The sequence below is a fragment of the Podarcis raffonei genome, chromosome 12 (genome assembly GCF_027172205.1).
Source record: "Podarcis raffonei isolate rPodRaf1 chromosome 12, rPodRaf1.pri, whole genome shotgun sequence".
Lineage (NCBI taxonomy): Eukaryota > Metazoa > Chordata > Lepidosauria > Squamata > Lacertidae > Podarcis > Podarcis raffonei.
In genome coordinates this window covers 36,645,606-36,672,043 of record NC_070613.1, presented here as the reverse complement: position 1 = coordinate 36,672,043, position 26,438 = coordinate 36,645,606, and the positions used below count along the sequence as shown (strand labels likewise).

General features: G+C 46.9%; 3 protein-coding genes and 1 long non-coding RNA gene across 14 annotated transcripts in view; 3 read left to right on the top strand and 1 right to left on the bottom strand.

The window, feature by feature from the left end:
* Positions 1 to 1,975, top strand: part of HOXA3 (homeobox A3) — a 52,031-nt gene extending 50,056 nt beyond the window's left edge. For all 7 annotated transcript variants that reach the window (XM_053410458.1, XM_053410454.1, XM_053410457.1 and 4 more), the window contains one exon: positions 276 to 1,975. In XM_053410458.1, the coding sequence (XP_053266433.1) occupies positions 276 to 1,039 (764 nt within the window). In that variant the 3' untranslated portion in view covers positions 1,040 to 1,975. The remainder of the gene's footprint in view (positions 1 to 275) is intronic.
* Positions 1,737 to 4,772, bottom strand: LOC128424387 (uncharacterized). 3 transcript variants are annotated; one of them, XR_008333003.1, is made up of 3 exons: positions 4,334 to 4,772; positions 3,629 to 3,791; positions 1,737 to 2,673 (listed from the first exon to the last, which is right to left on the bottom strand). It is a non-coding gene; the product is annotated as an uncharacterized LOC128424387 (long non-coding RNA). The 3 variants fall into 3 exon arrangements; XR_008333002.1 differs by having other exon boundaries at positions 4,392 to 4,705; XR_008333001.1 differs by lacking the exon at positions 4,334 to 4,772 and having other exon boundaries at positions 3,629 to 4,323.
* Positions 4,773 to 4,844: 72 nt separating this feature from the next.
* Positions 4,845 to 9,263, top strand: HOXA2 (homeobox A2). 3 transcript variants are annotated; one of them, XM_053410462.1, is made up of 3 exons: positions 4,845 to 5,436; positions 6,938 to 7,366; positions 8,130 to 9,263. In XM_053410462.1, exons 1-3 carry the CDS (start codon positions 5,397 to 5,399, stop codon positions 8,897 to 8,899), a joined length of 1,239 nt encoding a protein of 412 aa, XP_053266437.1. In that variant the 5' UTR covers positions 4,845 to 5,396; the 3' UTR covers positions 8,900 to 9,263. The 3 variants fall into 3 exon arrangements, with proteins under 3 accessions (XP_053266437.1, XP_053266439.1, XP_053266438.1); XM_053410464.1 differs by having other exon boundaries at positions 4,845 to 6,022; XM_053410463.1 differs by lacking the exon at positions 4,845 to 5,436 and having other exon boundaries at positions 8,133 to 9,263.
* A 4,852-nt stretch (positions 9,264 to 14,115) lies between these two features.
* HOXA1 (homeobox A1) lies at positions 14,116 to 16,301 on the top strand. The gene is made up of 2 exons (XM_053410466.1): positions 14,116 to 14,863; positions 15,487 to 16,301. The coding sequence occupies exons 1-2, from the start codon at positions 14,212 to 14,214 to the stop codon at positions 15,840 to 15,842; spliced, it is 1,008 nt and encodes a 335-aa protein (XP_053266441.1). The 5' UTR covers positions 14,116 to 14,211; the 3' UTR covers positions 15,843 to 16,301.
* Positions 16,302 to 26,438: the final 10,137 nt, after the last annotated feature.

Below are 26,438 nucleotides of genomic sequence, written 5' to 3'. Positions count from 1 at the left end.
AGTGTGTTTTTACATGAGCAGAAGGTGTCCTTTTATTTAAAATGCATCTCTGGGTTATTTGTGGGGCATAGGAATTCGTTCATTTCCCCCCAAAACATAGTCTGGCCCACCACATGGTCTGAGAGATGGTGGACCGGCCCACGGCTGAAAAAGGTTGCTGACCCCTGAACTAGGCCCTGCAATGTACTAGCACAGGCAAGGCTGATTGATGATTACTGGTTGTTGTGTGTTCAGGTGCCCCGATGCTCACTTTGTTCTTTGTGTGATTTGCATAGGTGAGAGTTGTGCTGGTGATAAAAGCCCCCCAGGGCAAGCTTCCTCTAAAAGAGCCCGCACGGCTTACACAAGTGCCCAGCTGGTAGAACTGGAAAAGGAGTTTCACTTCAATAGATACCTTTGCAGGCCAAGAAGGGTAGAGATGGCTAACTTGCTCAACCTCACAGAAAGACAGATCAAAATATGGTTCCAAAACCGCAGGATGAAATACAAAAAGGATCAGAAGGGCAAAGGCATGATGACCTCTTCAGGAGGACAGTCCCCCAGCAGAAGTCCTGTCCCTCCGGCTGCTGGAGGATACCTGAACTCTATGCATTCCCTAGTAAACAGTGTTCCATATGAACCCCAGTCACCGCCATCCTTCAGCAAGCCTCATCAGAACGCCTATGGCATCCCTACGTCATATCCGGCTCCTCTCAATAACTGCCCGCCTCCACAAAAGAGATATACCGGAACTGCAGCAGTGACTCCTGAATATGACCCTCATCCTCTTCAAGGGAATGGCTATGGCAATCCACATATACAGGGAAGCCCCGTCTATGTTGGGGGCAATTATGTGGACACCATGGCAAATTCTGGGCCTTCCATCTTTGGTCTGACTCACCTCCCTCATCCTTCCTCTGCCAACATGGACTACAGTGGGCCAATGGGCAACAATCATCACCATGGACCATGTGACCCACACCCAACATATACAGACCTTACTTCTCACCATCCTTCTCAGGGAAGAATTCAGGAAGCGCCCAAACTGACCCATCTGTAATATACCATCAGTTACTTAGTGGATCATAAAAGTCCCCCAGCCTTTTTTAAAAAAAAGAAAAAGGGAAAAAGAAGGAAAAGAAAAATACTTTAAATTCCTCCCCCTGCCCTTTCTGTTTTGCTTCTGTTTTCTTTTCTTTTGGTAAAAAAAAAGCATTTTCTAGTTTATGTGACGTAGCAATATCTGTTGCTTGAATTGCTCCCTAGTTTCAATAGTGGATATTTATCTCCTTGAACTCTTTGCCTTGTGTTCTCCCTTTGAGAGTATACATAGGCTTTCTACTCTTAACTTCAACACTTTTATCAAAACAGGGTATATGAACAAATTTTCTATACAGATGGTTCTTAAATGTGAATTTGTTCGTACAGAATCGATCCCAACCGGGGAAGCATTTTTATTTTAATTGCACTTCTTTTAAATAGCGAGAAAGAAATAAAAAGGCGCTTGAACAGGGGCTCCCTGAGCGAACTTATTAATACATGTACGTCTTTCAACGTGTGTATGCTGGTGAACTTTCAGATTTATTTATATTTTTTTGCAAACTTTGAATAATCTAAGTGTTTAAATTTTTTTATTTATCCCCATCTGTTCATATTTATATATATAAATATATTAAAAAAAATAAAACTTCTGTACCCTGAATATTCAGGAGATATTTACCTGGCTGTATGTTAAATGACATACATAGGAAATATCATTTGGAAGGGGGGAACTTAAACTCCTTTATTTAAAAAGAAGAAGGAAAAAAAATGCAATAAAATCTGGAAAATAAACAGCAGGCCACCACAGGAACAGAAGCGGGTGCCTGTTAACATCGAACTAAAGGGAAATGTGTAAACCTGAACGAGAACAACACAAAGCTAGATTTTGTTTTGAAAGTTATACATTCCTTGCTGCTCACATTCTGGAAAAAAATAAAGTTTTTATTCTGAATAATACAGACTTAAGATATGATCATTTGATTTTAGAAAGGGAAAAAAGCGAGAGAGAAAGAGAACAAGGACTGACGCCCTTGGAGCTTTTGAATACATAAATCTCCAATATCCAACCTTCAGGTCTCCTCTGTTTCTCTGAGCTTTCAAAGCTTAGAAGGTTTACACATTTTTGTCTCCACTCCCCACTCCTCAAAAATCAACAACAGTGGGGAGAACTGGAGCATTGAAAATATCCAAGATGGAAAAAGATCCGCCCTTTCCGACCATAGCTCGAGGACTGCAGTTCTCCAGACGTTTTTCATAAACGCAGCCCATAGGTAGCTGTGGCAGCTTGCTCGTTTTTTGTTGCATTCATTGTGGTCGAAGGGAAGCGGAGGAAGGGGTGGAGGTGGGGAAGAGAAACTGTGTCCCTCATGTCTGGAGCGATATGCTGTAAATCAAGCTCAGGTGGCTGCGTCGCCTCTGCAGAAGGGAATCTTCTCCTGAGGCCGCAGGATGAGCTGGGTCCCGCTTGCAGGCTGTTCTCCCTCTCGCCATATTGGGTCCACTCTCTGCTGGAGGAAGCCAGCCGTTCCTAATGGGAGAAAAGGCTCTCCTCGCCTCCGCACTGGGGACCTTTGAGCCGATCGGCAGCTCGCTACTCCCACACTTCTAAGCTCCTCTCGGGAACCGAAACGGACAATTCAGCGACTGTTTATGCTGAGTGATGGGGGAAATATTTTTTAAAAAAGGAAAAGGAAGGGGTGGGGATTTGGAGGGAAGAAAGAGAGGCGAAATTAAATAAACTTAAGGCTAAAAAAAACGAAGACTCATGTAGTTAGACTCATGTTTGATATGGCACGAATTCAAAAGCACATTTGTTTACAGGCAAAATACAATTCATCACCCTAATAATGAAGGGACAGATTCAGCAATAATAAATCAGGCCTGTTTGCCAAGCGATCTGGCCCATCCCCGGGGTTGAAAGAGAGAGTTTGTTCCTTATGGTCTTCTCCACGAACTGATCTGCTCATCTGCGGTCTTAGAAATTGAAGGGCTTTAATAATCTTTGCACGACTTGTTAATCGAGCGTCCTTTCCCATTCTGCACCCCCACCCAAGTCTTTTCTAGATTGGGTGGGCGAGGTGAGGCAATCGAATGTAAATCTTCTATTGGGGGAGGGGGAGGGGAAATAAAATAAATGAAATCCTTTCTTTCCGAAATACCTTTTGATATATCCATAGCAATTTGGTCTCGAAGACCCTCATGCATGGATCTGCGCTAATAAACGAGTTATAATAAATCCAGACAGTAAACAGATAATTTAAAGCTGTGGGGCTTATTTGTTGTAGCAATTGGGTTTAGGATTCTAAAAACACCGGTATACACAATAGTGCATTTAGAGGGGAACGATTCCACATTCAGCATCTGTTATTTCAATCTGAAAGAGATTGTCGCCATGTTGGTCACCTTGGTAGAAATATTATTCATCTCTTCTCTTTTTCACAGTCTTAAGAAGCTTCCTGATTTCTTGTCCCAATAACATTGCTACCCCCAATATAAAAAAAATAAACACAAGGCGTAGCTAACTACAATGCAAAGAAACGTAACTCTGTATTATTATTTTGCCATCCATACAAACCTTATTATAGCTTGAGTTAGGCAATATACTTACAGCGACGCGCTCCAGACTGCAGAAAGGCTGCGCCCAGCCTTTTAAAACTCATTAATCTGTTTTTAAAGAGTCTTATAATGGGGGGGAAAACTCCCAAATTGGAGCTCCGGAATGCAGCATTTAGAGAAAGATGAAGCGAAAATGGATCGTGGTGGATATTCTCCTGTTCAAAATTAATTTGAGAGATGATGCCTTATATCAGTGGCGAATAGCTGACTGTTTGGGTACTGAAAACCAACCTTTTAAGACAATTTTCTGGGAAGGGGAAGTCAAAAAGCATATATTTTCTCCTCGTGAATTTTTTTTTAACAGGAAAGGGGTCACCTAAATTCTCTCCCTGCACTCGCTCGACTGTATCACATACTGTTCGGATTTCATTTAGAGAAACACAAATTTTGCTTTTGTTGTTGTTTTGGTTTTGCAGAGGGTTTTGAGTGGAGGGCATGGGGTTTTTTTGTTGTTGGCCAGCCTCTTTGTTCCAGGTGTTTTTTCTATTAGGCTGCCCACCCCAAAATTCTGGCCCTAACCCTCCCACGCCGATTTGACTCACAAAGCCTTCCTGGACCCAACTGCCCCAGCCTTCTCCCACGTTCGCCTTTCCTCCTAGCGAGTCCTGGAACAAACCCTCCCACCCATTTCACTTCTAGCACCTATATTCTATAGGGGGGGGGAGTAAAGATTTAAAAAACAAAAACAAACAAAAACAAAACCCCAGAATCGGAGCTGTCTTTCAGGGTAATGCGAAAAAGAGCAAGATCCCCACCCTTAATACAGGAAAATAAAATCCATTTGTGGAGCAGAAACAGCCTCGCCGTCCTCTTTTTCCTTGTTTACTCGCGTTTCTTGCTCTCTCTCTCTTTTCCCTCTTCTTTTCTCAGCCACATTTGATCTGGGAAAGAGCAAGAAGCTTCAAATGTGTTCTTAAAGGCCAGAAGCTGTCAAAGCGTTTGGCCCGGGAAGATTGATCGCGCGCAGGCTTCAGCGGATCTTTGTTTGGAGTAAAAGCAAGAAAATTAAAAAGAGAGAGAGAGAGAGAGGAAAGAAACCCAGCCTACATCTTCCAACAGCATGTATATTTGTAAGGCACCCTTTTCCATCCTCCCTCCCTCCCCTCCCTCCTTCCTTCCTTTCCTGTCAAAGATGCATTAAATAGCAACCCCAATCTACATTTTTTTTAAAAAATGTGAACAAATTATTGCAATATCTCGGCCCCTCCCCCAGCCTTCCTCAGCCCCTGATCCATATTGTGGGAGTTTATTTGCTTGAAATAAAAAAGGGGTTTTGTTGCTTTTTTTGCTTAAAAAAAATCACCTTTAAAAACATTCTCTCTCTCTTTATTTTTTTGCTTAGCTTCACTCCACCTGAAGATGTAATGGTCAGTTTATTGTTTTAAGCGCTTCCAAGCTCTGCTCAGGATTCTGCTCTGAAATCTAACAAGGACTCCAGGTAGCGGATGGAGCACTTTCGGGCTTCACTGGAATGTATAAATATAGAAAGAGAGCTCTTCCACCCCACCCCTCTCGCCTTGCAGAAAGCCCTCTTCCAAAAAAAAACCCGGAGGATGCGCGGCCTTTTTCCTGGTTTGCTTTGAAGAAGAGGAAACCTTCGCCTCGTTCCCACCGTGTCCTTCTGGGTCAATCTTCTCTCCTCCAGCGCTGTCCACCCCTCCCCTCATTTACCTTTTTTTAAAAAAAATAAATGATAATAATAATAGTAATTGAGGCGATTAAAGAGCTATCCTGTCCAAACCATCGGCATCGCGGAATGAATGAGCAAATCGAATAAACCGTGCGCTCCAAAACGAGATGGTAAGGGCAGAAACGGATAGTCAGTTCCACAGTCCTTAGAGCTCTTTGGTTTAATCTGCATCCTTATTGTGGTTTTGTTTCGTTTTTTTTAATCCCTGACATTGACTTTTGACATATTTCACTGGAATCGAGAGGGGGGAAAATTCTCGCCGGACCCCATTTTATTGGGGCTACGGAAAGAAAATGCGTCAGCTGATTCCAGTGTCGTTTGTGTGAATGCTCTGGATGTTGTTTTGTGACACCCTCCCCGCTTTTCTTTCCTCTTTTGATCGGAACCTGTGTTTACAGTCCCAGGGTCTAATGGAAATCTGTATCTCCTCTGAACCGTCCGCTTCTGTCAAGACAACTGCGGGGAGAAAGTAGCGACCCAGCAGCCTGCGTGCTCTTACTCTTCCCCTAGGAGCGAAGCTGCTGGAGAAATTCCTTCGACACAATGGATGGAGGCAGGGACCGGCGGCCAATTGTTCTCCATACTGTACCCTCAGCTGAAACGGGGAGAGAATTGCGGGGGGAAAGGATGCCAGGTCGTGATCGAGGGGGAGGAAACCCCAACCTTGCCGTCCTTTATTTTTTTCTTAAGGAAGTGGTTAGTCCTCAGCACGGAGTTGGGTCCGGGTTTTGTTGGAGATGGGGGGGCGGGGGGAGGGGGGAGGGGGAAAAACAAACCCAAATCAAATATAAGCAAAGACTCCCTTCCTTGGCATCCCCTGGCCGGGTGGAACTTTTTGTGCTGCGGTGGAGATGTTGGGGGCCCGCGGTGTCACAACTTTGGAGATTAATGGATGACTTCGTTAATGACTCAGGGCGTCCGATGGAGGTGCGCCCGTGATTTGTGAGGTGCAAGGCGCTTGCTTGACAGTCCCAAACAATGAGAAGGGGGAGTGTGCGGAGGGGAGGCAAGCGGGGCAAAGGAGCCTCCCCGGCCAAGCTAAGCATCAGAGGCAGCAGCAACAGCAGCAGCAGCAGCTCAGACAACCCACCCAGGCAAACACACACACACACACACACACACACACACACACACACACACACACCCTCCCTCTCTCTCTCTCCCCCTCAGATATCATTTCAGATTAGGAGGCAAAAGGGGGAGAGCGAGCAAGAGAGCGCCCGGCGGAGATACCCTTTCCCCCCTTTTAAAAAGTATAAATAATGCCTTGCTGGCCCCCAATGAGGCGTTCCTTCCCGACTTTTTTGGATCAATCAAACAGACAGTGGCTTCTTTTGATTAAAGCCCAAATTGTCATTGGGCAGAGGCAATCATGTGACAGCCAATTCGGTCCAATTTCAACCTTGTCTCCATGAATTCAATAGTTTAATAGTAGCACGGTCCCCATACGGCTGTAATCAGTGAATTAGAAAAAAAACACCCCACCAGCGATCTTCTATGATATTTTTTTCTTTTTCTCTCTCTCTCCCTCTTCCTTTCTCTCTCTCCCTCTCTCTCGGTTTTTTTCCCTCCCCCCCCTTTCCTGGGCCTTGCTCCCCCTCCCCCTCCCAGAAGCGCTAAATAAGAGGGAACTTTTTCTCCAAGGGGGCTGCGAGTTGAAGGCCATGAATTTCGAATTTGAGCGAGAGATTGGTTTTATCAATAGTCAGCCATCGCTCGCTGAGTGCCTGACATCTTTTCCCCCTGTCGGTGATACATTTCAAAGTTCATCAATCAAGAACTCGACGCTTTCACACTCGACACTGATTCCTCCTCCTTTTGAGCAGACCATCCCCAGCCTGAACCCAGGCAGCCACCCTCGCCACAGCAGCAGCAGCCGCCCCAAGCACAGCCCCAATGCCAGCAGCGGCAGCCCAGTGCCAGCCGGCGCCCTCCAGCCTCCGGAATACCCCTGGATGAAGGAGAAAAAAGCCTCCAAGAAAACTGTCCTGCCGCCTCCTTCGGCCTCCGCCACTGGACCAGCCTGCCTGAGCCACAAAGGTCAGTTCAAAGACTTTGCTGCACCTTCAGCCTTCCTGGGACTCAGAGATCTCTCTCTCTCTATCTCCATATAATCTCCTTTTCTCCTCTCCCACTCCCTCTCGCTTGGATGGGTGCCTCCCTAACTTACGGCACTCCAATCCGGGTTCGTTGGAGGTCTGGTGGGGGATCCACAGGCAGATTCCTCAGGAACCAACCCCGCCGACACCCCCAAATCCCCCCACCCCAAACAAAGTTTCTTCTTTTTTTCCTCCCCTAACTTGTTTAGCGTGGGATGATTTATTTGAGTTGGAGGTGACCCTCCTCTTGTCTCGCTGTCCTAGAGTTGGGATATTTGACAGTAATGAAGAGTGATAGATTGCTCTTGCTCAGCTAAGCAGCTGATGCATTAATTATAAATTGTTGTATGGCTAATATCAAAGTTTGCTCGGGTATGGGCAGGTTGGGGAGATGGAGGCAAATCAAGTTCCTGGAGCTAAGCGAGGAGGGTGGGGGGAGAAGGAAAAGTGGCTCCAAGAGACCGGGCTCACAGGAGTGCAAACACAATGGATTTACTGCATTCATGGGCGGCCATTTTGTTGCAGTTGAAATTTTAATGCTTTAAGAGAGAAAGAAAGAGCCCCCCCTCCAACTAGCTCATTTCCCCCCACCAGGCTTGGATGTTCAAAATCCTAAAATAAGACATTCTCCCTCCTCTCTCTCTCTCTTCCCCCCTCTTTCATATCTCTCATTCTAATGGTGCTTGTTGTTGTCTCCTTTTAAGCAGAATCTCTGGAGATTTCCGAAAATGGGACCGGGGGCTCCAGGAGGCTGAGGACTGCTTATACCAACACGCAGCTCTTGGAGCTGGAGAAGGAATTCCATTTCAACAAGTACCTCTGCAGACCAAGGCGGGTGGAGATCGCCGCTCTCCTGGACCTGACCGAGAGGCAAGTCAAGGTGTGGTTTCAGAACAGGAGGATGAAGCACAAGAGGCAGACCCAGTGCAAGGAGAACCAGAACAGCGAAGGGAAATTCAAAGGCTTGGAGGATCCCGAGAAACCAGAAGACGACGAGGAGGAGGAGGAAGAGGAGGAGGAGGAGGAGAAATCCCTCTTCGAGCAAGCCCTCAACAATGTCTCAGGCGCGCTTTCGGAAAGGGAAGGCTACACTTTTCAGCAGAATGCACTAGCGCAACAGCAGGCTGTCACTGTCCACAATGGAGAGTCCCAAAGTTTCCCAGTTTCGCCTTTAACGAGCAATGAGAAAAATCTGAAACATTTTCAGCATCAGTCACCCACTGTTCCCAACTGCCTGTCAACAATGGCCCAGAACTGTGCAGCTGGCCTGAACAATGACAGTCCTGAGGCCCTGGAGGTGCCTTCTTTACAGGACTTCAGCGTTTTCTCCGCAGATTCCTGCCTACAGCTCTCCGACGCCGTCTCCCCCAGCCTGCCAGGGTCCCTCGACAGCCCTGTAGATATTTCAGCTGACAGCTTTGACTTTTTTACAGATACACTCACCACAATTGACTTGCAGCATCTGAATTACTGAGACCAACTTTTTCGAAAAGGGTTATTTTCCCCCTCTCCTTTTCCTTTTTTGGGGGAGCGGGAGGGGGAGGGGGATGACTTGATTTAATTTCTTTCCCTTTTCCTGGTCAGTATTTTCCTGATTATTTTTATTTTTCCTTCTCGGTGTGTTGGAGAGCTTATTTTGCCGTTTGCCTATGACATTTTTAGTTGTGTCCGGTTCTAAACCTAGTCCCATTCTAGGTCCTTCTATGAAAAGCAATATATAAGGCCTGTAAGAAAGTGATCATATCAAAATTGTATCTTCACTTTCTTTTTATTTTTGTATTACATTAGGATGCGTTGTCATAAGTATTTTTGGTAGAATAAATTCTTGTTTGCTACAAGCATTTTTCTTATCTCTTTATCTCTCTCTTTCTCTTTCTCTCTGCTTCATACAAGGAAGTTAATCTCCGCCCCTCCCCTAGTCCTGAAATAAAATTAAAAGAAACAACACAATTTGGTCACAACCTTCGTCCTTTTTCGTTAGAAATATATTTATTAGGGGGGAAGCCAGCGGTAAATGATGGATTTCCAAAGTTCTCAATATTCAAATAGGGGGGAGAGAGAAAAAAAGAAGCCTAAAATAACTCCAAAACTTACATAAAAATATATCCCCCCTCCCTTGAATGCACATAAGACATTAGAAGCACAAGTTAAAATGTTTCTGTGCTATCGCAAACGATTTATTATAGTATAGGTTGAATATATCGTAACATTATATAAAAATTCTCTTCTACGTTTTAACTGATATTGTATTATAGGCAGAATATATCATATTATTGCAAGGGGAAACAAAAAGCACTACAGCAAGCCTTGCTGCATAAACGGCCAGAAATCGACAGAAGTGTATACTGATTTCTACTATTGAACGCTATTTTTAACTATTTCTTTTGCGACCCGTGCCTTGGAAAGGGGGGAGGGATGGTGGTGTGGGGAACCAGAGCTGAGAAAGGAAGGCATTTGATGGATTTCCCAGCTGTCCGAAGGCCCCGAGAAAAGAAACCTAAAAGAGAGGAAATCAGAGGAGAGAATTAAAACACAAGCACACGCGGTTAGGATGTATGCAATGCATATGAAAAATCGCTTTCAAATCCTGTGGCTTTCGCTAGGTCTAAGGAACAAAAGCTGTTGGAGGGCATCGAGTCCTACTGGAACTGGACTAACAAGTGTAGAGTCATGAGGTCCGTTTAAAAGTGCTACCAGGCGGGGATAGCTGTGTGTATTCTCTAATCCGATTTCAATTCGGATTGTTAGCAAAATCCAGTATGCCTCTTTTCTTCTCCTTTTTTGCCCCACAGCCTATCAGTAGGTGTTAGCATACATCTTCGTGTGTATGTAGATATGCCAACGTAGATATTTATAGCCCGCTCCTTAAGAACTTCCCCAGATCTTTGCAGGCGCGGGTCTCCTGGTTGCTCTCCTCTGCGCGCGTTTGTTGTGGTCGCCGTTGGCTTCCCTGTTTTGCAAACCCCCTCTAAGTGGGGTGGCGCTGAGCTGCGTGGGTTATAGCTGGAAAGACTGGATGCAATTCTTCCTAAAGTCATAAATCAAACGCTTTCTGTGAATGAGAATGTCATCAAGGAGATCAATTGCAGGAACACATGCACAAATAAAAATCCTCTTACGTATTTGCTCGGGCTGGGGATCCCCGTCTGAAACCATTAAGCTAGGAGGCGGTTAGTCATAATTCATTTTTATTGCTCTGTTAAAACAACAGCTTGGCTAAGCTTCAGGTGCGGCAGGGAATCCCGGGCACTCCCCCGCTCTTTTTCTCTCCCCCCTCCCCGCTTTTTGTTAAGGGTTTGCCTGGTTTGTGACACAGAAAATTCCACTCCGGGCGTGCATTTCGGAACGTTTTCCTTTTATACAGAGAAGGCAGCCCTCAGGTTTGTTGTGTGTGGGGGGGGGGAGCCCCGGTTCAAAGAACAAAAGAAGCCTTCCATACAAATCGACTCCCCCCGCAGCAGATTCTCTTCCCCACCCCCGCATATCAGAACTAGGCCGAGCCCTGCAGATATCCTCTTTCAAAACGAACCAAGAGAGAAATTCGAAAGATTCTTTTTCGAACGCAAAAACAAGAATGCGCCCTGGCCGCAGGAACGAAGGCCAGAGATGGGTTTGGTGACGTTCAGAACCACCAGAGGAACCGATTCAACAAAGGCGGATGTAGGGTGACGGTGGGGTGGGGGGAAACCGGTGGGGGGGGGCAGGGCCTGCTCTGGAAAAGGCCTTCGTCTAGCTTAGGGGGCTTTTCTGTGGGCCTGCTTGCGTTTTCCAGAAGACGGACATGGAATGGGAAATGTGGTTTCTTCGCCACACTGGGAAAGGCGCCCCCTCCCCCGATCTCCCCGGCCGCCGCCACCCCGCCCTCCATGTGTCTCCTTCTGCATTCTGGTAAAACAGAGGAATTGTGTTGGCTTCAGAATGCAAAAGCGTTGGGCCACAGAGACAATATAACAAAAGGGAAAAGAGTTCTTCTGAACAATGGCGGAGAAATGGGGGAGAAAGTGTGGAAGGGAGCAACGAAGCAGCAGGCACGGGAGGGAGGTTTCTGCTCAGAGAAAGGCGGCCAGGAAGGAGAAAGAGAGGGAGAGGATAGGGGCCCAAATGAAATGACCAACTTTTCATAGGGAACAAGGCTTCCTTTAGATCAGGATGTATACCCTGTTTTCAAAGCTGGCATGCACCAACATAGTTTTACATCTAAAGCTGTTAGGAAAATATTAAATCCCTACATGAACGTTCTTTTGTTTTACAAAACGCCTCCTCGTGAATCCACTCCTCGGGCCACGAGTTGGCCACTCATATCGATGCGATCTACTCCCAGACCGTCGTGCCTGGGCAATACGTGACTGTGCGTGCAATGAGTAGAATGGCAATCAATGGGGCTACTCGTAAAGGGAACCCTGTAGCCTTCCTTCCTTCCAGTAAATTGAAGAATATATAAATATTACTCTTAAACACACACACACACAGAGAGAGAGAGAGAGAGAGAGAGAGGGAGGGGAAGAGAATGAGAGAATCCGAGGTGTGACTACAGGGCCAAACGGAAGTGTTTTTAAAAGTCCCACTCAGAGCGAGTTTAGCTCTACCAAAGGAAAGCCAGGAAGTACGCATGAGACTTTCAAAGTCTCACAGCCAGATTCGGGGCATGTTTGTCTTAGTAAACAATGCATGCTTATCAATATTTTGAGTGGGCCTCGGTTTTGAGAGAGGGAGCAGGAAGAAAGGGGAAGCTGGAGAACAGCTTAATCCAGATCAGCAGCATTTTAGGAATGAAAATAGTATTATAGTTTCAGAGGGACTAGGGTGGTACGGAATCATACATGGTGTGTGTGTGTGTGTAGATAACATGGAAGCAACAGCCATTAACACACTAATACTAAATATTGGGCTGATTTCGACATTTGCAAGATGAAAGCATAAGAAGTGCACATAGTTATTTCCGGACTCCGGCAGGCAAAGTTTGCCTTCTTTCCAGTCAGGCCTGTTTTCCTTCCTGCATTGCAGGGGGTTGGACTAGATGACCCTTGGGGTCCCTTCCAACTCTACCATTCTATTATTTTATGCTGAATTCTGTGCTGTTGAGTCCTCCCTGCTCACCTCTCCTTTTTGTGCAGATGAAGCCCCCGTGGGACCCCCCACCTCCAACCCAGGGGCTTTCCTCCAGGTTTAAGCTGACCCTGCCTTTCCTCTGGGGCAGGTCTAGCCCCACCGAAAGCCAGGCGTCTCTCCTGGGGCCACGGACTTGAGCGGAATCAGGGATTTACATCTGCGAGAAGAAAGCACTTGCGGTCCTCGCGAGGGAATCCAGAGAGGCCTCTCCCAACGCCCGGCCATTTGTTTCCCTCGGCTCCCTCTTTCCCTCCTCGGAAGGAGGGCGGCAGCCTAGTGATCAAGCGCCTGGAGGAGCGCTGTCGACCCCCTCGCCCCTTCCTCCAGACAGTCTCCTCCCCCTAACCGCTGGCCATGCCATCCAGAGGGCTGCTATTTTAAAGACTCGCATCTTTCTAGACCTCATGGTTTCAACCCGTGGACACTCCTTGCGGGTGGGGGGAGGGAGGCAAAGGTTATACGTGAGAAGCGGGGTGGGGGAGCAAAAGTGAATGGGCGGTGAGAGAGAGGAGAGGCCTGACAGTTTGCACAGGCGCCCTGGCGGCTCAGCTGCCGGAGAGAACCTGAGAAAGCTTCCCTGGCAACCTTTGTAAGCGCTTCCTTCCTCTAACCGCGCCCAGCAGCGTCGGATCGTCCGAAAAAAGAGCAACCCAGTACCCAGTCGCCAGGCAGGCGCACTACCGCCTCCGTTTTAGCCCAGGCTGCCGGCTCCAACTGCCCCCCACTGATTCCCTGTTTCCAGGAGCCAACGGCGCCATTCCCGTGCGTTAAAGCCAACCACGCTGCCCGCAGCAGCAGCAACAATGGCGTTGCCTTGCAGAGAGCCTCATTTCCATGCAAATAACCGCGAGAGAGAGGCTGGACCAAGCGCATTTTAACTCTTGCCGGTTCGCGCGCGCACGCCGGGGTCTGTCTGAGGACGCATCGGCAACTGGCAGAGCTCAGCCGCCGGCCTCCTACCTCTCTCCATGCCCCCAAACCTCCCCCAGCCCCCTTGATCTCTCTCTCTCTTTCTCTCCCCACCTCTCCCTCACACACAGCAACCCCAGACTGCTGGAGACTGCCCAAGGCAGACCATAATGATCCAAGCGATCTAACTGTAGCCGAGAGGGTTCAGCCTAGCTGTGCTCTCTCGACAACAGTCCTGGAGAAAGCAGCAGCAGCAGGAGCAGCTACCCAACTGGGGACGCCCTGCGCGGGTCCCTTCGCTTACCTGCCAAGCCCAGGCTGTCCCTTCGTAAATCCATGCAAGAGCAGCCCCCTCCGGCGGCGGCTCTGTGCTTGCTGCTGCTGCTGCTTCAGGCTGAGCGCCTGGGCGCGCACTGCCTCTCCGGCCCGGCTCTCAAACCCCAACGCGCTGACTGGGGACGTGGGAGGAGATGGGGGGTGTGGAGAGAGAGAAGGAAAGAGGGAGAGAGGGAGGGAGAGAGGGAGGTGGTGGTGGCTGCGCGTCACCTTGATGGAGGAGCGCTCGGAATTTAAATGCCACAGCCAGGGTGATCCATCACCAGGAAGGAGCAGGGCAACTTTGGCAGGAGGAGCAGCCATTGGCTGCCGCCCTCACGTGGCCGCCGTCTCACTGTACATTCATATCATTTTTCTTCTGGCCCCCATGGAGGAAGTGAGAAAGTTGGCACGGTCACCCAGGACTCCGAAGAGCCGGTCAACCGGTGATAGATGGACACGGCGAGGATGAATTCCTTCCTCGATTATCCGCCCATCCTCAACGGCGAGTCCGCCACTTGCTCACCCCGGGCTTACCACCACCACCACCGCCACCACCACCACCCCGACCATGGGATTACCACAACCACGTTCCAGTCCTGCGCTGTCAGTGCCAACAACTGCAACGGGGACGACCGCTTCCTCGTGGGCAGGGGGGTCCAGATCAGCCCCCATCCCCACCACCAGACTGCTACCTACCAGCACCACCCCAACCTGGGGATGTCCTACGCCCACCCGAGCTGTGGGCCCACCTACGGCGTGCAGAACTTCGGCGCGGGGGGCTACAGCCACTACCCACTCGCTCAAGAGGCAGAGATTAATGGGGGCTTCCCCCAGTGCGCTCCTGCGCTCTACTCCGGAAACGTCTCGTCGTCCGTGGTTCAGCAGCCCCAGGTTTATGCTGGGGGCCCCGTGGGCTCTGCTCAGTACATCCACCCCTCTTATGGCGACGAGCAACAGAGCCTAACCCTAACCAATTACAGCCACCCCCTGTCTCCACTTCATTCGAACCACCAGGAAGGCTGCGGTTCCCCTTCGTCGGAGACTTCTCCTCCCGCCCAGACTTTCGACTGGATGAAAGTGAAGAGGAACCCTCCCAAAACAGGTGAGTCACCTGCCTGAGCGATCACTCTGGACTTTGGAAAGTTCGGGCCCGGAGTTTTCTTCTTTTTATTATTATTTTTGTGCGGTGGACGCGGAAGATCTGCATTTACGGTAGATGCAGGTCAACTTGATGGTCCCAGGTACGATGGGAACAGGTATGGCTGGGACCCTGAAGCGTACCGGTTCTCCAGACGTGGGGGGAAGGTCGTGTTGTGATTTGGGGTTCGTATTCTAACGCTCAGTTTGATGTGTTTGTGGATCACAAAGCAGCCAGTCGTCAGATCTCCCCTGATCTAGGTGAGTTCAGTTGCTATTTCACTGGACAGGCGGACACTAAGAAGTTAGCCTATGTGCACTCGCTAGGTCTTTACTTTGGAATAAGCAGGTTTCCGATTGGCCCACAAAGTTCCTTTCACTTTAAGAGCTCATTCTCTATGGTTTGTACCTGCGCGCGCCTGCCTATTGATTCATGTCACCTATAAATCATTGCTTCGAGTTAACGCTTCTGATGTGGGTTGTTGTTGTTGCTGTTTCCTTCCTTCCTTCCTTCCTTCCTTCCTTCCTTCCTTCCTTCCTTCCTCTCTCTCTCCCCCCCTCTTCTCTCTCTTTCCTTTCTCCCTCTAGGGAAAGCTGGCGAGTACGGTTATGTTGGCCAGCCCAACACGGTCCGGACCAACTTCACCACCAAACAGCTGACGGAGCTGGAGAAGGAATTCCACTTCAACAAATACTTAACCCGGGCTCGCAGGGTGGAGATCGCCGCCTCGCTTCAGCTGAACGAGACTCAGGTCAAGATCTGGTTCCAGAACCGCAGGATGAAGCAGAAGAAGCGAGAGAAAGAGGGCTTGCTCCCCATTTCTCCGGCCACCCCAACAGGAAGCGAAGAGAAGGCGGAGGAGTCCTCGGAAAAGTCCAGCCCATCCCCCTGTACCCCTTCGCCAGCCTCCTCTACCTCAGACACTCTGACTACCTCGAATTGAAAGACGCGCTGCTCCTCATTCTCCCTCTAAGGCACAATCTAAGATTAAATTTATTGTGTTTCGAACTTATCCCCTTGTTTATTTTCCGACTCTCACGCAATTGGCGGAGAGAGCAACCCAAACTCTCACCCTGAACCCTTTGATCTGGAGACAAGTCTCATTGATTTGAATGGAACTCTCTCACAAATTTAGCAACTTTGAGGCTGAGATCCTATAAGGCCTGCAAGCAAGCTCTCTGGAAGCCAACAGGCCTGAGTAGGCAGGCCACAGGACTGCGCTGTTAAATCATCCCTAAATCCCATGAAAAGGAGCGGGATGGGACTTTGTGACTATTTTAAACTCAGTTGATTTCAATGGGAGCTGGCTCACGTTGGCTGGGTTGTGGCCCAGGAGTTTAGGACCTCACTCTGAGTAGTTTATTCAGTATCATTCACTAAGCCTGCCTCAGTTCCTCAGGGTTCATCTCTAAAGACTGTATTGTGGGAACAATCAAGAGAATTTGTTAGACCAGAATCGAGTTGCCAAAGACATTGCTACGTTATCTCCTCCAACCAAAGACCTGTCAGACCCAAATTCACGAATAGATGCACTATTGAAAGCGTTTACACGACTTCGAGAACTTTCACCACTTTAATTTAATGTCTCTTGTCTTCTCGTGTGTATGAGTTTTGTTGGTTGTAAATACTTTGTCCCAGAGATTTATCTTTTTACGGATTTTCTAGAAATGTTTAGATAAGATGATGAGCTTAAACAGGGTGGTTACATTCTCAACACTGGATTCGATTTTATAGCGAAAAGTGAGGATGTCACGAACGAAAAGTTGTTCAACTCAATCAGATACCTCAAAAATCATAGGTTGCTACTATTTCTTTGAACGAGCTAGAAAAGAAAGTGGAAATTGCACTAGGTTTTTAAAAAATAAACCTTGCTTATTAGTGTCTACCCCCGCTTTAAACCCCCCCTTTCCCGAACTCTGTGCTGGATCATTCCCAACCCCCAATATTATCATTAAAAAGGGAGAGGGGAGATCCCCCCCACCCCCAGGAAACGTTCCTTAGACTTGAAGTCTTTTCAGCCCAATTCCTGAATGTGATGAATGGCCAAACGAATGTATATTTTATGTGATTCGTGGACGGAACTTGCATGATGCACAACCGCTTGGATGTACTCAGTGAAAATAACACTGAGTTCTATCAGTTGTCATTTGTGATGGAGTACTTTCTGATTTTTTTCTGTACAATCATCCAAGGTTCTGAGATTCTGTGTTTAAAAAGACAAAAAAAGAGAGAAAGGAATCCAGAGCAGAATTTTACGGGTCCTACAAATCTCTGTAATAAATATATTCATATCTCAGGTTTTTACTTTGCTTCGGTATCTTTTGGAACGCGGAGTCTGGGGTTGAGGTTAAGCTTTCTGCATCCTTTCCAGTTCCCCTGGAGTGGCTTTTGATCGGCTGCTCAGATATCCTCCTCAGATATCCCTACATCGAATTATTCGCGCCCTGTGACTGCACATTATGTACAGTACCCCGAGATTATACGAAGTAGGTCTATTAATCAATAGAAAGAGAAATATCCATGTTTATCTTCTGCAATTAAGAGAAAGGCGAAGGAAGCGGAGCTATTTTTGAACCATACTTGCGGGAACTTCCTGGGTCAAGGGCTAACCTTTTCACCCCGAACTGAATATTGACCTGTGTGTAAACAGAGTCCTCTTCAAAAGCAGAAGCTGTCTTCGGCCGGTCTTTCCTCACATCACAAGCCACCAGTTAAGGGAGTCACATTTCATTATCCCTGGGTATAAAGCTGTCCAAGGAACCCCCAGCGTCACTCCCTGCCTTCTAAATCGTCAGTGACATCTTGAAGGCACAAAGCACGATAAAAGTTCACAGAGGGAGAAAGAGGGAGGGAGAATTCTTTGTTGACCCAACTCCGATTCCTGCGTGGTCTGCAGACAATTTCCTAACCCAAGTATGTTCAACCCAACGTGTCCTTGCAAACCCCACACCATTCCCGCCCCCCTCTATTTGGAAAACAAGTTCTGGCAGGTGAATTGAAGTTACTTCCTGAAAAGACTTGCAAACAAGTTTGTTTTTGTTTTTTTTAAGATCTGCAGAACCCTCTAACGCGCCCCCGCTTTTTCTTCCAAGCTCTCTAGCCAGAACATCGAGGCTTTCCATTCCATTCCACTGCAGCCCGTCTGAGGAGCTGTGTTTCTTTCTTTGGGGATTTAAAACAAAACAAAACAAAACAAAACAAAACACCCTCCTGGCTGCAAGATCTGCAGGAGACTTTTACAAGCTTTGAGCCCGGGCTGTGAAAACAACAGCGGAGGCTGCTGGTTTTGAGAGAGCCGGAGCGCGCGAGTCGTCTGAGGCTTCTCGGCTGAAATGTCAAAGGCAGAGCAGCCTAGATTTGCAGGCGCGTCGGCCATATCAAGAGGGCGAGGAGGAGAGAACCCCCTCCTCTCTCCTGCTATTGCGCAGGGCTTGTCTCCAAAGGGCTCCCTTGACTGCCTTGTTGTAACTTCAAAGCAGGAGACCCAGGTTTCATTTTATCCTCCCTTCCTCTGCCGGCCCCCCGCCCGCCCGCCCGCTTTATACTTTTATATACATAAAAAAATAAAATCATTTTGTTGACTAGGGTGAGGTTGCAAACTCAGCAGATGGCCTTCTGCCAGGGGCTTTCGTGACCCAAAGGGCATCTATCTCTGCATGCCGAGAGGGCCTGATCGGGATCACCTCTCGGAGAGGGCTGACCCTCCTCAAGCACGCGGCGGCCGCCTGACCCTTCCGCATCCCTTGCGCTCTTCCTCCCTTCCTGACTCGTTTGGTGGAACCGGGAGAACAATAACAAAAGGCTGGCAATAATATTATTGAGGGTTTGGCGGGTGTTTTCAAAGGAGGACGCATGTGCCAGGCGGGGAAGGGAAGAGGCTGTCCTAAGATAACCTTCTGCATTTCAATACACATTAAGCGCCCGTCCCCAGGGATCTAGGGAACCGTAGTTGATCCTTCACAGCGCTACAGTTCCCAACACAGCCCCCAGGATTCTTGTGGGGAGCGGGGAAATGCGCTTTGAACGCGCTTTATAATGTGGATCTGCATCTTCGCCTTATTCACCCGAGCATGTCTTTCGAGACCCTTTCCTTATTCGTATTATTTTACCGTCTAGTAGGGCTGCCGTTGCGACCCGCTTTAGATCAGGCCGGGACCGCTAGTGGGCCCCGATTCGGGGACACCAACATAGGGCCGAATCCCCCAGGAAGAAAGTTCCTCCTTCCTGCTAAAACGTTCCATGTGGAGGTTATTCAGGAATAAATAACTCACTTTTCGTGACGCAGGCTTCTTGACTGACGCCCGCCGCAGCAGTGCTTCCTAAATAATAACCAGTTCGACCCCAGGCACGTTTACCCTGAAATCTGTCCCCCCCCCCAGCTGAGTATGGACTTGCTCCCCACTAAGAGTGTGTGAAATTGCAGCTTCTCTGGTTTGGACAAAGACCAGCAAGAAAAAGCATTCCTCTCGAGCCGTTTCATTTATGCTGAGGCAGAAACACCGCCCTTCACTGGGAGCTGAGGCCGCTCTCCTCATATATCTATAGATATATACGTATATATGACATTTGATCAATAGGCTTGTCAGCCAAATAACATTGCTGACATCTCGATCCTAAGCGGATTTAGAATGGGGTGGTGGTCGGCGGACCCTCTCATCGATGAACGGTATTTGGAAGGAGACCCCAAAGCATGGCCTAATTTGAGGTGAGATATAAAGGCTATGGGACTTCCTTTGGAGGAAATAAAAGCCAAGCACATTGTGTGTGAATGAAGATTTGTGCACGCGTGCTTGGGGTAACTTGCTCCGAGCTTCACGGTTTCACGGCTCTCCGAAACCCACGCTGCTGTCTCTGCGGCTGAATTAGTCAATCGCTGCTACAAATCGATTAATCACACCTGTGAATCGATCAGTGCCTCATGTTCTCTTTATTTACAAAAGAATTTGAGATAAATCTTCTCATCCTTTCCCCCAAATTGTGCAAAAGGATGATGAGGGGGGGGTCACCTACTGTTATTATTATTATTATTATTATTATTATTATTATTATTATTATTATTATTAAAATAGAGATAGAGGTGCCAACAGCAACTATCCTTGGTCTGCTTATTTGCATCCTGGTCCTCTTATGACTGTGTATATATTTATTACCCTCCTCAGCCAAACGTCTCGAGGAATTGAGCGTCTTTTTTCAAGCCTGAGATCTATTTTCGATGTTCACCTTTAAAGTTTACTTTTGGAGGCTACATTGAGATGCTCGGTGTTTTCCTCTGGGGCAATCAGATTGAAAGCGATCAATATTTACTCAGTCTGAAAAGGGTTGTTGAAAAGGCAGCTCGCAACAAACTGCTTAGCTGCTCACCCCTGTTTAATCTCAGGTTCACCGAAAGTTCAAGCAGAAATGAATTCAGCGGTGGGTCACTTTAGAATGTGTCCCAGTGGTTTATTTCAGCTCTCTGCTAAAGGCAACAATTATTTACACACACACACACATCTCCCAGCGGAGCCTCTTGTCTATTATTCTAATGCTAAACTTGATCCTTTGACTTAAAACTAAAAACATTTTTCCCCCCAGTTGTGGGGTTAAAATCTTGTTTCCTCCTCGTCTCCTTCTAGTCCTTCTTTGTTCTAGCCTTGATGATATTTAGCCATTGTTAAAATCAGTGCACATGTTTTTTAAGCGAGTGAAAGAGGGAGATTGTTTGCAACAACAACTTTTCAATTATACAGAGCAAAGCGCGGGCCTTTCATCTGCTTTCTGGGCAGCAAGCCTTGATGACTTCAGCAACAATGCACTTCCCGGTAAATGCGTTTTTGGATCAAACTTTTTCGCAGTATCTACACAAACCAGAGAATTTAAAGGAACCCCTCCCCCACCCCCACGCCCGTCTCCAGCCAAGCCGTAGATCCCATTGCTTCGACTTAACTGGGTTGAGGGCAGTTTTGGCGGCATTATTCAAGGAAAGAAGCACTCGAAAGAGGCGGCCATTTGAGGCGATTCAGATGTTCCTTGAAGCAAGCCCTACCTGAGATCAAGGCAGCGGGCTTCCAAATCTAGAAAGCACAGATATATAAACTTGCGTTATAATAATGCAGCCAGCTTCTTAACAATTCCCCCGGAGACGCTTCGAAAGGCGCGCACAATTCAAATTGTGTGTGCGCGCGGGCGCGCCTTTGCTCGTGTGAACAAATGCGAGTTCTCTAACGTGTTTGCACGCTCCTCCCGGTCCGTATTTTAATGAAAGCAAGCGGGAAGGGACCTCGGGACTACGCAAAAACCGAACATTTGAAGGTGCTGCACGTTGTGTCTAATTGCAACAACTCTCCAGAGGTCAAAGTTCACCTAATCTCTGCATAAATGCATCCGGAATGGGAATTTATTAGCCCTTTTCTCCGGGCAGATCACGTTCGAGGTAGAATCTAATTTTCATTAGCATATTGGCTAGCAGGAACTATCACCCATAAACTCGGCGGCTTCCCATTTTTCCTTTGAGATGCTGAGCATCTTTAATTGTTTTGTCCTAGCGCAGGGATAACGTTGAAAGATGCCGCGCCGTTTCGCAGAGGCATACGGAGGCACTGATTCTTAAACGTGCGCCTCTAAGCACTGTTCCTGGGGGAAGAAAATTCAGCCGCATTTCCAAAGCTCTGATCCTGATATACCTCTTTCTGGCATACCGCACATATTAGATCTGCGGAACTAATCCAAAGCAAGCGTTTTCAGGACCCCCTGCTTTCAGATTCTCGCTGGTAACCGAATATATTACGCTGAGTTTAGTTTCAGCGGGGTGTTTTAGGGGTCATATGTTTTTCTTTTTTTAGTAACCACATTTAAAAAGAAGAGAAGAGAGGTGGGTGCTGATAAAAACTCACCCACGAGGAAAGGCAGAAGATGGGTTAAAAATAAAATAATTGGGCATACTAAAAATAATTTTAAAAATATGCAGCCGATTAATACAGAGATGTGTTGGTGGGGTCAATCGTAAAAAACCCCAAAGACTCCCTATCTTCCCCTCCACCATTCCTGTGGCCTCTAGGCATGTTCCTCGGCTGTCTTTCACAGTTGAAATTCCTTTCTTTTTTAAATGGCTTGTGCATCATAAACTCTCCTGGGTGCCCCCCGCTCTTTGTCTCAAGCTCAGGAATTCAGAGGCACAACCTCGGCCAAACCCGATCGAGACTGAGATGTCTGCAGGAGGAAGGTGTTTCAACCCAGCGGGGCCCGCGCCTGGCTTTTGAAGCTCACCCCAGTCACCCGGTTTGCCCACTCGAGTTCGGAGGAATCCAGGGCAGGAGAGGGGAAGGGAAGAGACTTGCATTTGTCCCTTCCCCGTTTCTCTGCTCTTTCTCGGATGCTTCCTTTTGCTTCTCTTTGATTCCGCGGGAGTGTGATTAGGATTGGGATGGAAATCCTCTCGCACAATCTGTCAAGGGAGACTCAGAAAGAAACATTTGCTCTCGAAGGCGTTGGCAGTTCCAGAGAACCAGGTCCGAACACGATTCCGCTGGAAAACCTCCAGAAGAGATTAAATCAATATAAAACACAGAAAAGTGCAGGGCGGGGCGGGGTGGGGGAGAGGGAGGGTAAGCAATCCCCGGGGTGAGAAACCTGGGAAAGCTAGTGGATATAATCTATATCACTATCTTGCGGGAAATCCAGATGCTAACAACTGGGCATTTCCAGATCCACGCCGCGCTGCAGCACGCCCGATTTTGCATCAGTCAATTAAATGGAACGAAATCGGTTTGAATCCGAATGGCCCCCCACAACAGGCCAACTGATTGGACTCAACAATGCGCGTTTGTCACTGGTGGGTTTAAAAGCAGGCGGATTTGCGGTACTTGGGCCGGGGAACCCTCTGAGAGATCAGAATGGGGAGAGTCTTCTGCTAAACTTCTGCGCCATCCATTAACCACGGGATCGCTTTAGCAATCTGCAGAGACTCTAATTTTAAACAGGCGCAACTCCGTTTCTTGAAGCAAAACTGCAAGAAAGGAAGACAAGAAAGTAACATCAAGAAGGCCGGTCTTGATAGAGATGGGTGCAAGCACACACGACCACCACCGACATAGGTAGAGACCTCCTTTAAAGAGCCTCCCCACTAATGGGTCGAATTACAGGCAACAATTGCAAGTGGCTTTCTTCGGTATTAATCCTCCAAGGCTGCAAATGAAATGAAATTTTGCAGCCCTTTCCTTTATATAGGATCGCAACAAAAATGTAAACTCATTTTGCAGACCATTTGCAGACAAAGGCGTCGTTATGGATGCGAGACGCGCGCAATTTAATATTTGGAACTTGTGCGCAAACGAGAGAAAGAAAAATATCTTTGAAGTTCAAAGTTTGACAGTTTTCGGGTTAGCAGTGGACACGCGGAAATGATGTGTTTGCACTGAGTCACCATCGCGGCACATGAAAATTAAAAAAATTAAAGCGCGCCGAATTAACAAAATATCACCGGAAGGTAACATAGTTTAAAAAAAGACACCGCGTGAACTCCGATAGGTTCCCCCCTCCCCAATCGCTTTCTTCTTATGTTTCTGAGTTAAGAAAAGCAGTTTTTAGCACAGTTCTACTCAGGTGCTGTAGCTGCTTGTGGTTCCTTATGTTTAATAAGAGCAGTTCAGGCTTCATAAGCCAATAAAAAGGCTGCTCGAAGGTATGGGGAACCCACTCGTTGAAACGGGTGCGCAGAACATTCTCTGTCAATCACAGATCCCCAGCGAGTGTATAACCCCGTGCAACTGACACGTGCGTCATATTCACAAGGTGCCCTAGAACGCACGGGTTCCCAGCCACCTGTGCACCGGTACCAACCCTGTAGAAAACCCGTCTTGGATTTAATATAGTTGCGTCTTTTGTTAAATATCCATTCCACATCCTCTTGAAGTCGAACGCAAATGTACTCATAGGGAGATCACAAGCCGAAATGTGCGGCCTGCGCCTAATGATTCAGGAGAGGGGGACTGTCAGGCAGACTTTGACGAGAGATGCCACACCAACAGCGCTGCAGACAGAATAGCTGCTTTGATTCTGCAAAGGATTTTTTTTAATTAAAAAAAAAAAAAGAACCGTGGAGAAAACGGCCCAAAATGTAGCAGTCTCCAATAAAATTGCCTCGACTGATCCATTTTTTAATCCATAAATCAAGAGCACTCAAATCCTATTTGATTTTTCTATCTGCACTTCAGTTTTACAATCTATGCTGGATCCAGTGACGGAACTCTTTTCGATTCTAATAGCTGTGCCTGTCTTATTTGCATATCATTTTGCTATATCCCTCTCACCCAAATACATAGATATGATGATTTAGAATTCTTCCCAGGGGTACTCATAATTCAAAGTGTTGGATATGTCAGCAACCTTGTTAAGCCAAATTGGTATTTTATTCCCATTTTACAGCTGCAGAAAGTAAGGGAGGCAACTTAAGGCCACATAATGTACCTACCCAAGTGCCCAGATTCAAGTACAGGTTTATATCAACTTGACCATGCTGGTTATCACTGGTTTTTCAAATGGTGGAGAAGAAATAAATTGAAAAGGTCATCTCAACAGGTATCCATTCTCTTCCGTTTCAATAGAGGGCAAAGAGAAGGTTGTCTTTTGCAAACCACTTAGACCAAAGAACCTCAGCTTAAATCCCTTTCTTTGCAAAACCTCAATGATTATTTTTTATTGATATGTTCCTATACATGCCTACTCAGAAGTAGGTCCCATTCTATTCAGTGAAACTTACTCCTAGGTAAGCAAGTATAGGACTTTAGCTTCTGTCTAGGAAATGCAAGAACTCAAACCTACAGCTCTTAAAAATAAATTGAGAATACAGGTTGCACTGGCCAAACATTTGAACTGGAAGTTGGTGGATTCCCCTTCACTGGAGGTTTTTAAACAGATGCTGGTGGTTATCTGTTGGGGATTCTTCAGCTGCAAGTCTTGCATTGTGTGGTGACCCTTGGAGTCCCTTCGAACTTTGCAATTCTGTGATTTCCACAGACAAATTGACTACAGAAGGCATTTATTTATTACATCTATATCCCACCTTTTCTCTAAGGAGCTCAAGGTGGCATACATAGTTATCCTTCTCCACATTCTAGCTTCACAATAACCCAGCAAGATAATTTAGGCTGAGAGTGAGTGATTGACCCAAAGGGTTGAATTTCTTGCATGGACAAGAATGGGGAAGGTAAGGAAATTTAAATTAGTTTTTTAAAAACAACAACAACAAACAAACAAACAAACCCACAGCCATCTTGCTGCTGGATCTACTGGTGGGTGGTGCATTCACTTATGCGTGCTTTGTACTTAGTGCCAGGTTTTGAATTATGGATGTGTCCCTGTCCTGGATTACTTTGGAACAGAGCAAAGTGTTCCTGAGTGTTTTGGTCCTCTTGGGCAGAGAGAAGTAGTAGATTTCCCTTGTCAAAAGGCACAGACAGCACCTATACTCTTTAAGGCATTACAACAGAATCTGAAATAGCCACTACACTTCATGACGCACTGGGGATCATTGTATTGATTGATTGATTGATTTGATTTATATACCACTCTTCATCATAGGATCTCAGTGCGGTTCACAGAATAATGATTTAGCCTATTTTGAAAAGTCAATCTGCACAGAACTTAAAGCAATGAACTCGTATGAGAATTAAGCAAGTTATTGCTGTTTGAAACGGTAGGCGGGAATGCATACTATATGCTTGATGCACAAATCCAATATCGTCCCTATGCTTGCAGAAAATACTTTCTTCTTCTTCTTTAAAAATCTTGGTAGGTGAATGAAGCATCTTGCTTGATTACTCATGCTCTGATTTCTTTATTCTACTAATCAGCTGATTGCCCAAACTGGATCTGCTTTCCTTTGCTTCTTTCACCACTGCCTCAGACAACAGTGTATGTACTCTAGGGAAAAGGTATTGGACGTGCCATCAGGATTTTGCGATAGGGTAACCCCTTCAGAGGTTCCTTGGTGACAGATGCTGGCATTAGCAAAGAGTTCAGTAAACAGAGACTTGGACTGGACATTTTCATAGCCCCAGATGGTTTTCATCATTTCCATCAAGCAGAGACCAAAGGAAGATGCATCTCTCCTCACACTGTTCATCTTCCCACATCTTTGGCCGTCTTCTAGTGATGGTGACATGAACTTAAGAGCAGAGAAAACACAGGAGGCTAGGTTCTTCTTTAGCTGCTTGCTAGCCAGGTGGAGAGCTGCAGCAAGTTCATCTATAATATTTCCTGATAGAAAGGTCAAACCTATAAAATAAAACAGAAAAGGAGCTCAACTTGATAAGCCTGATGCCCTCATTGCCCTCCACTGCTGGTTACTTAAGTTGTGGGTTCAGGAAGGAGACAGTTAAATTGAAAGGGAGAGATATTCACAACTGAATTTCATTGCTACATGGTTATATAAATGGACCAAATGCTTTAAAACAGAGGGTTGTCCTGATGTCTAGTCTTGACCTGTATTGTTGGAGGCGATACCAAAATCTGCATCTAGATAGAATTCTAGTGCACACACCTGGTATAACTGAACAAAGAT

Bases quoted from the DNA above. Each gene is read 5' to 3' on its own strand.
- HOXA1 (XM_053410466.1), top strand. From the start codon at position 14,212: ATGGACACGGCGAGGATGAATTCCTTCCTCGATTATCCGCCCATCCTC. The intron at 14,864-15,486 runs GTGAGTCACCTG...TTCTCCCTCTAG, and splicing joins GAGGAACCCTCCCAAAACAG to GGAAAGCTGGCGAGTACGGT.
- HOXA2 (XM_053410462.1), top strand. From the start codon at position 5,397: ATGAGCAAATCGAATAAACCGTGCGCTCCAAAACGAGATG. The intron at 5,437-6,937 runs GTAAGGGCAGAA...TCCCCCTCCCAG, and splicing joins GTGCGCTCCAAAACGAGATG to AAGCGCTAAATAAGAGGGAA. The intron at 7,367-8,129 runs GTCAGTTCAAAG...TCTCCTTTTAAG, and splicing joins AGCCTGCCTGAGCCACAAAG to CAGAATCTCTGGAGATTTCC.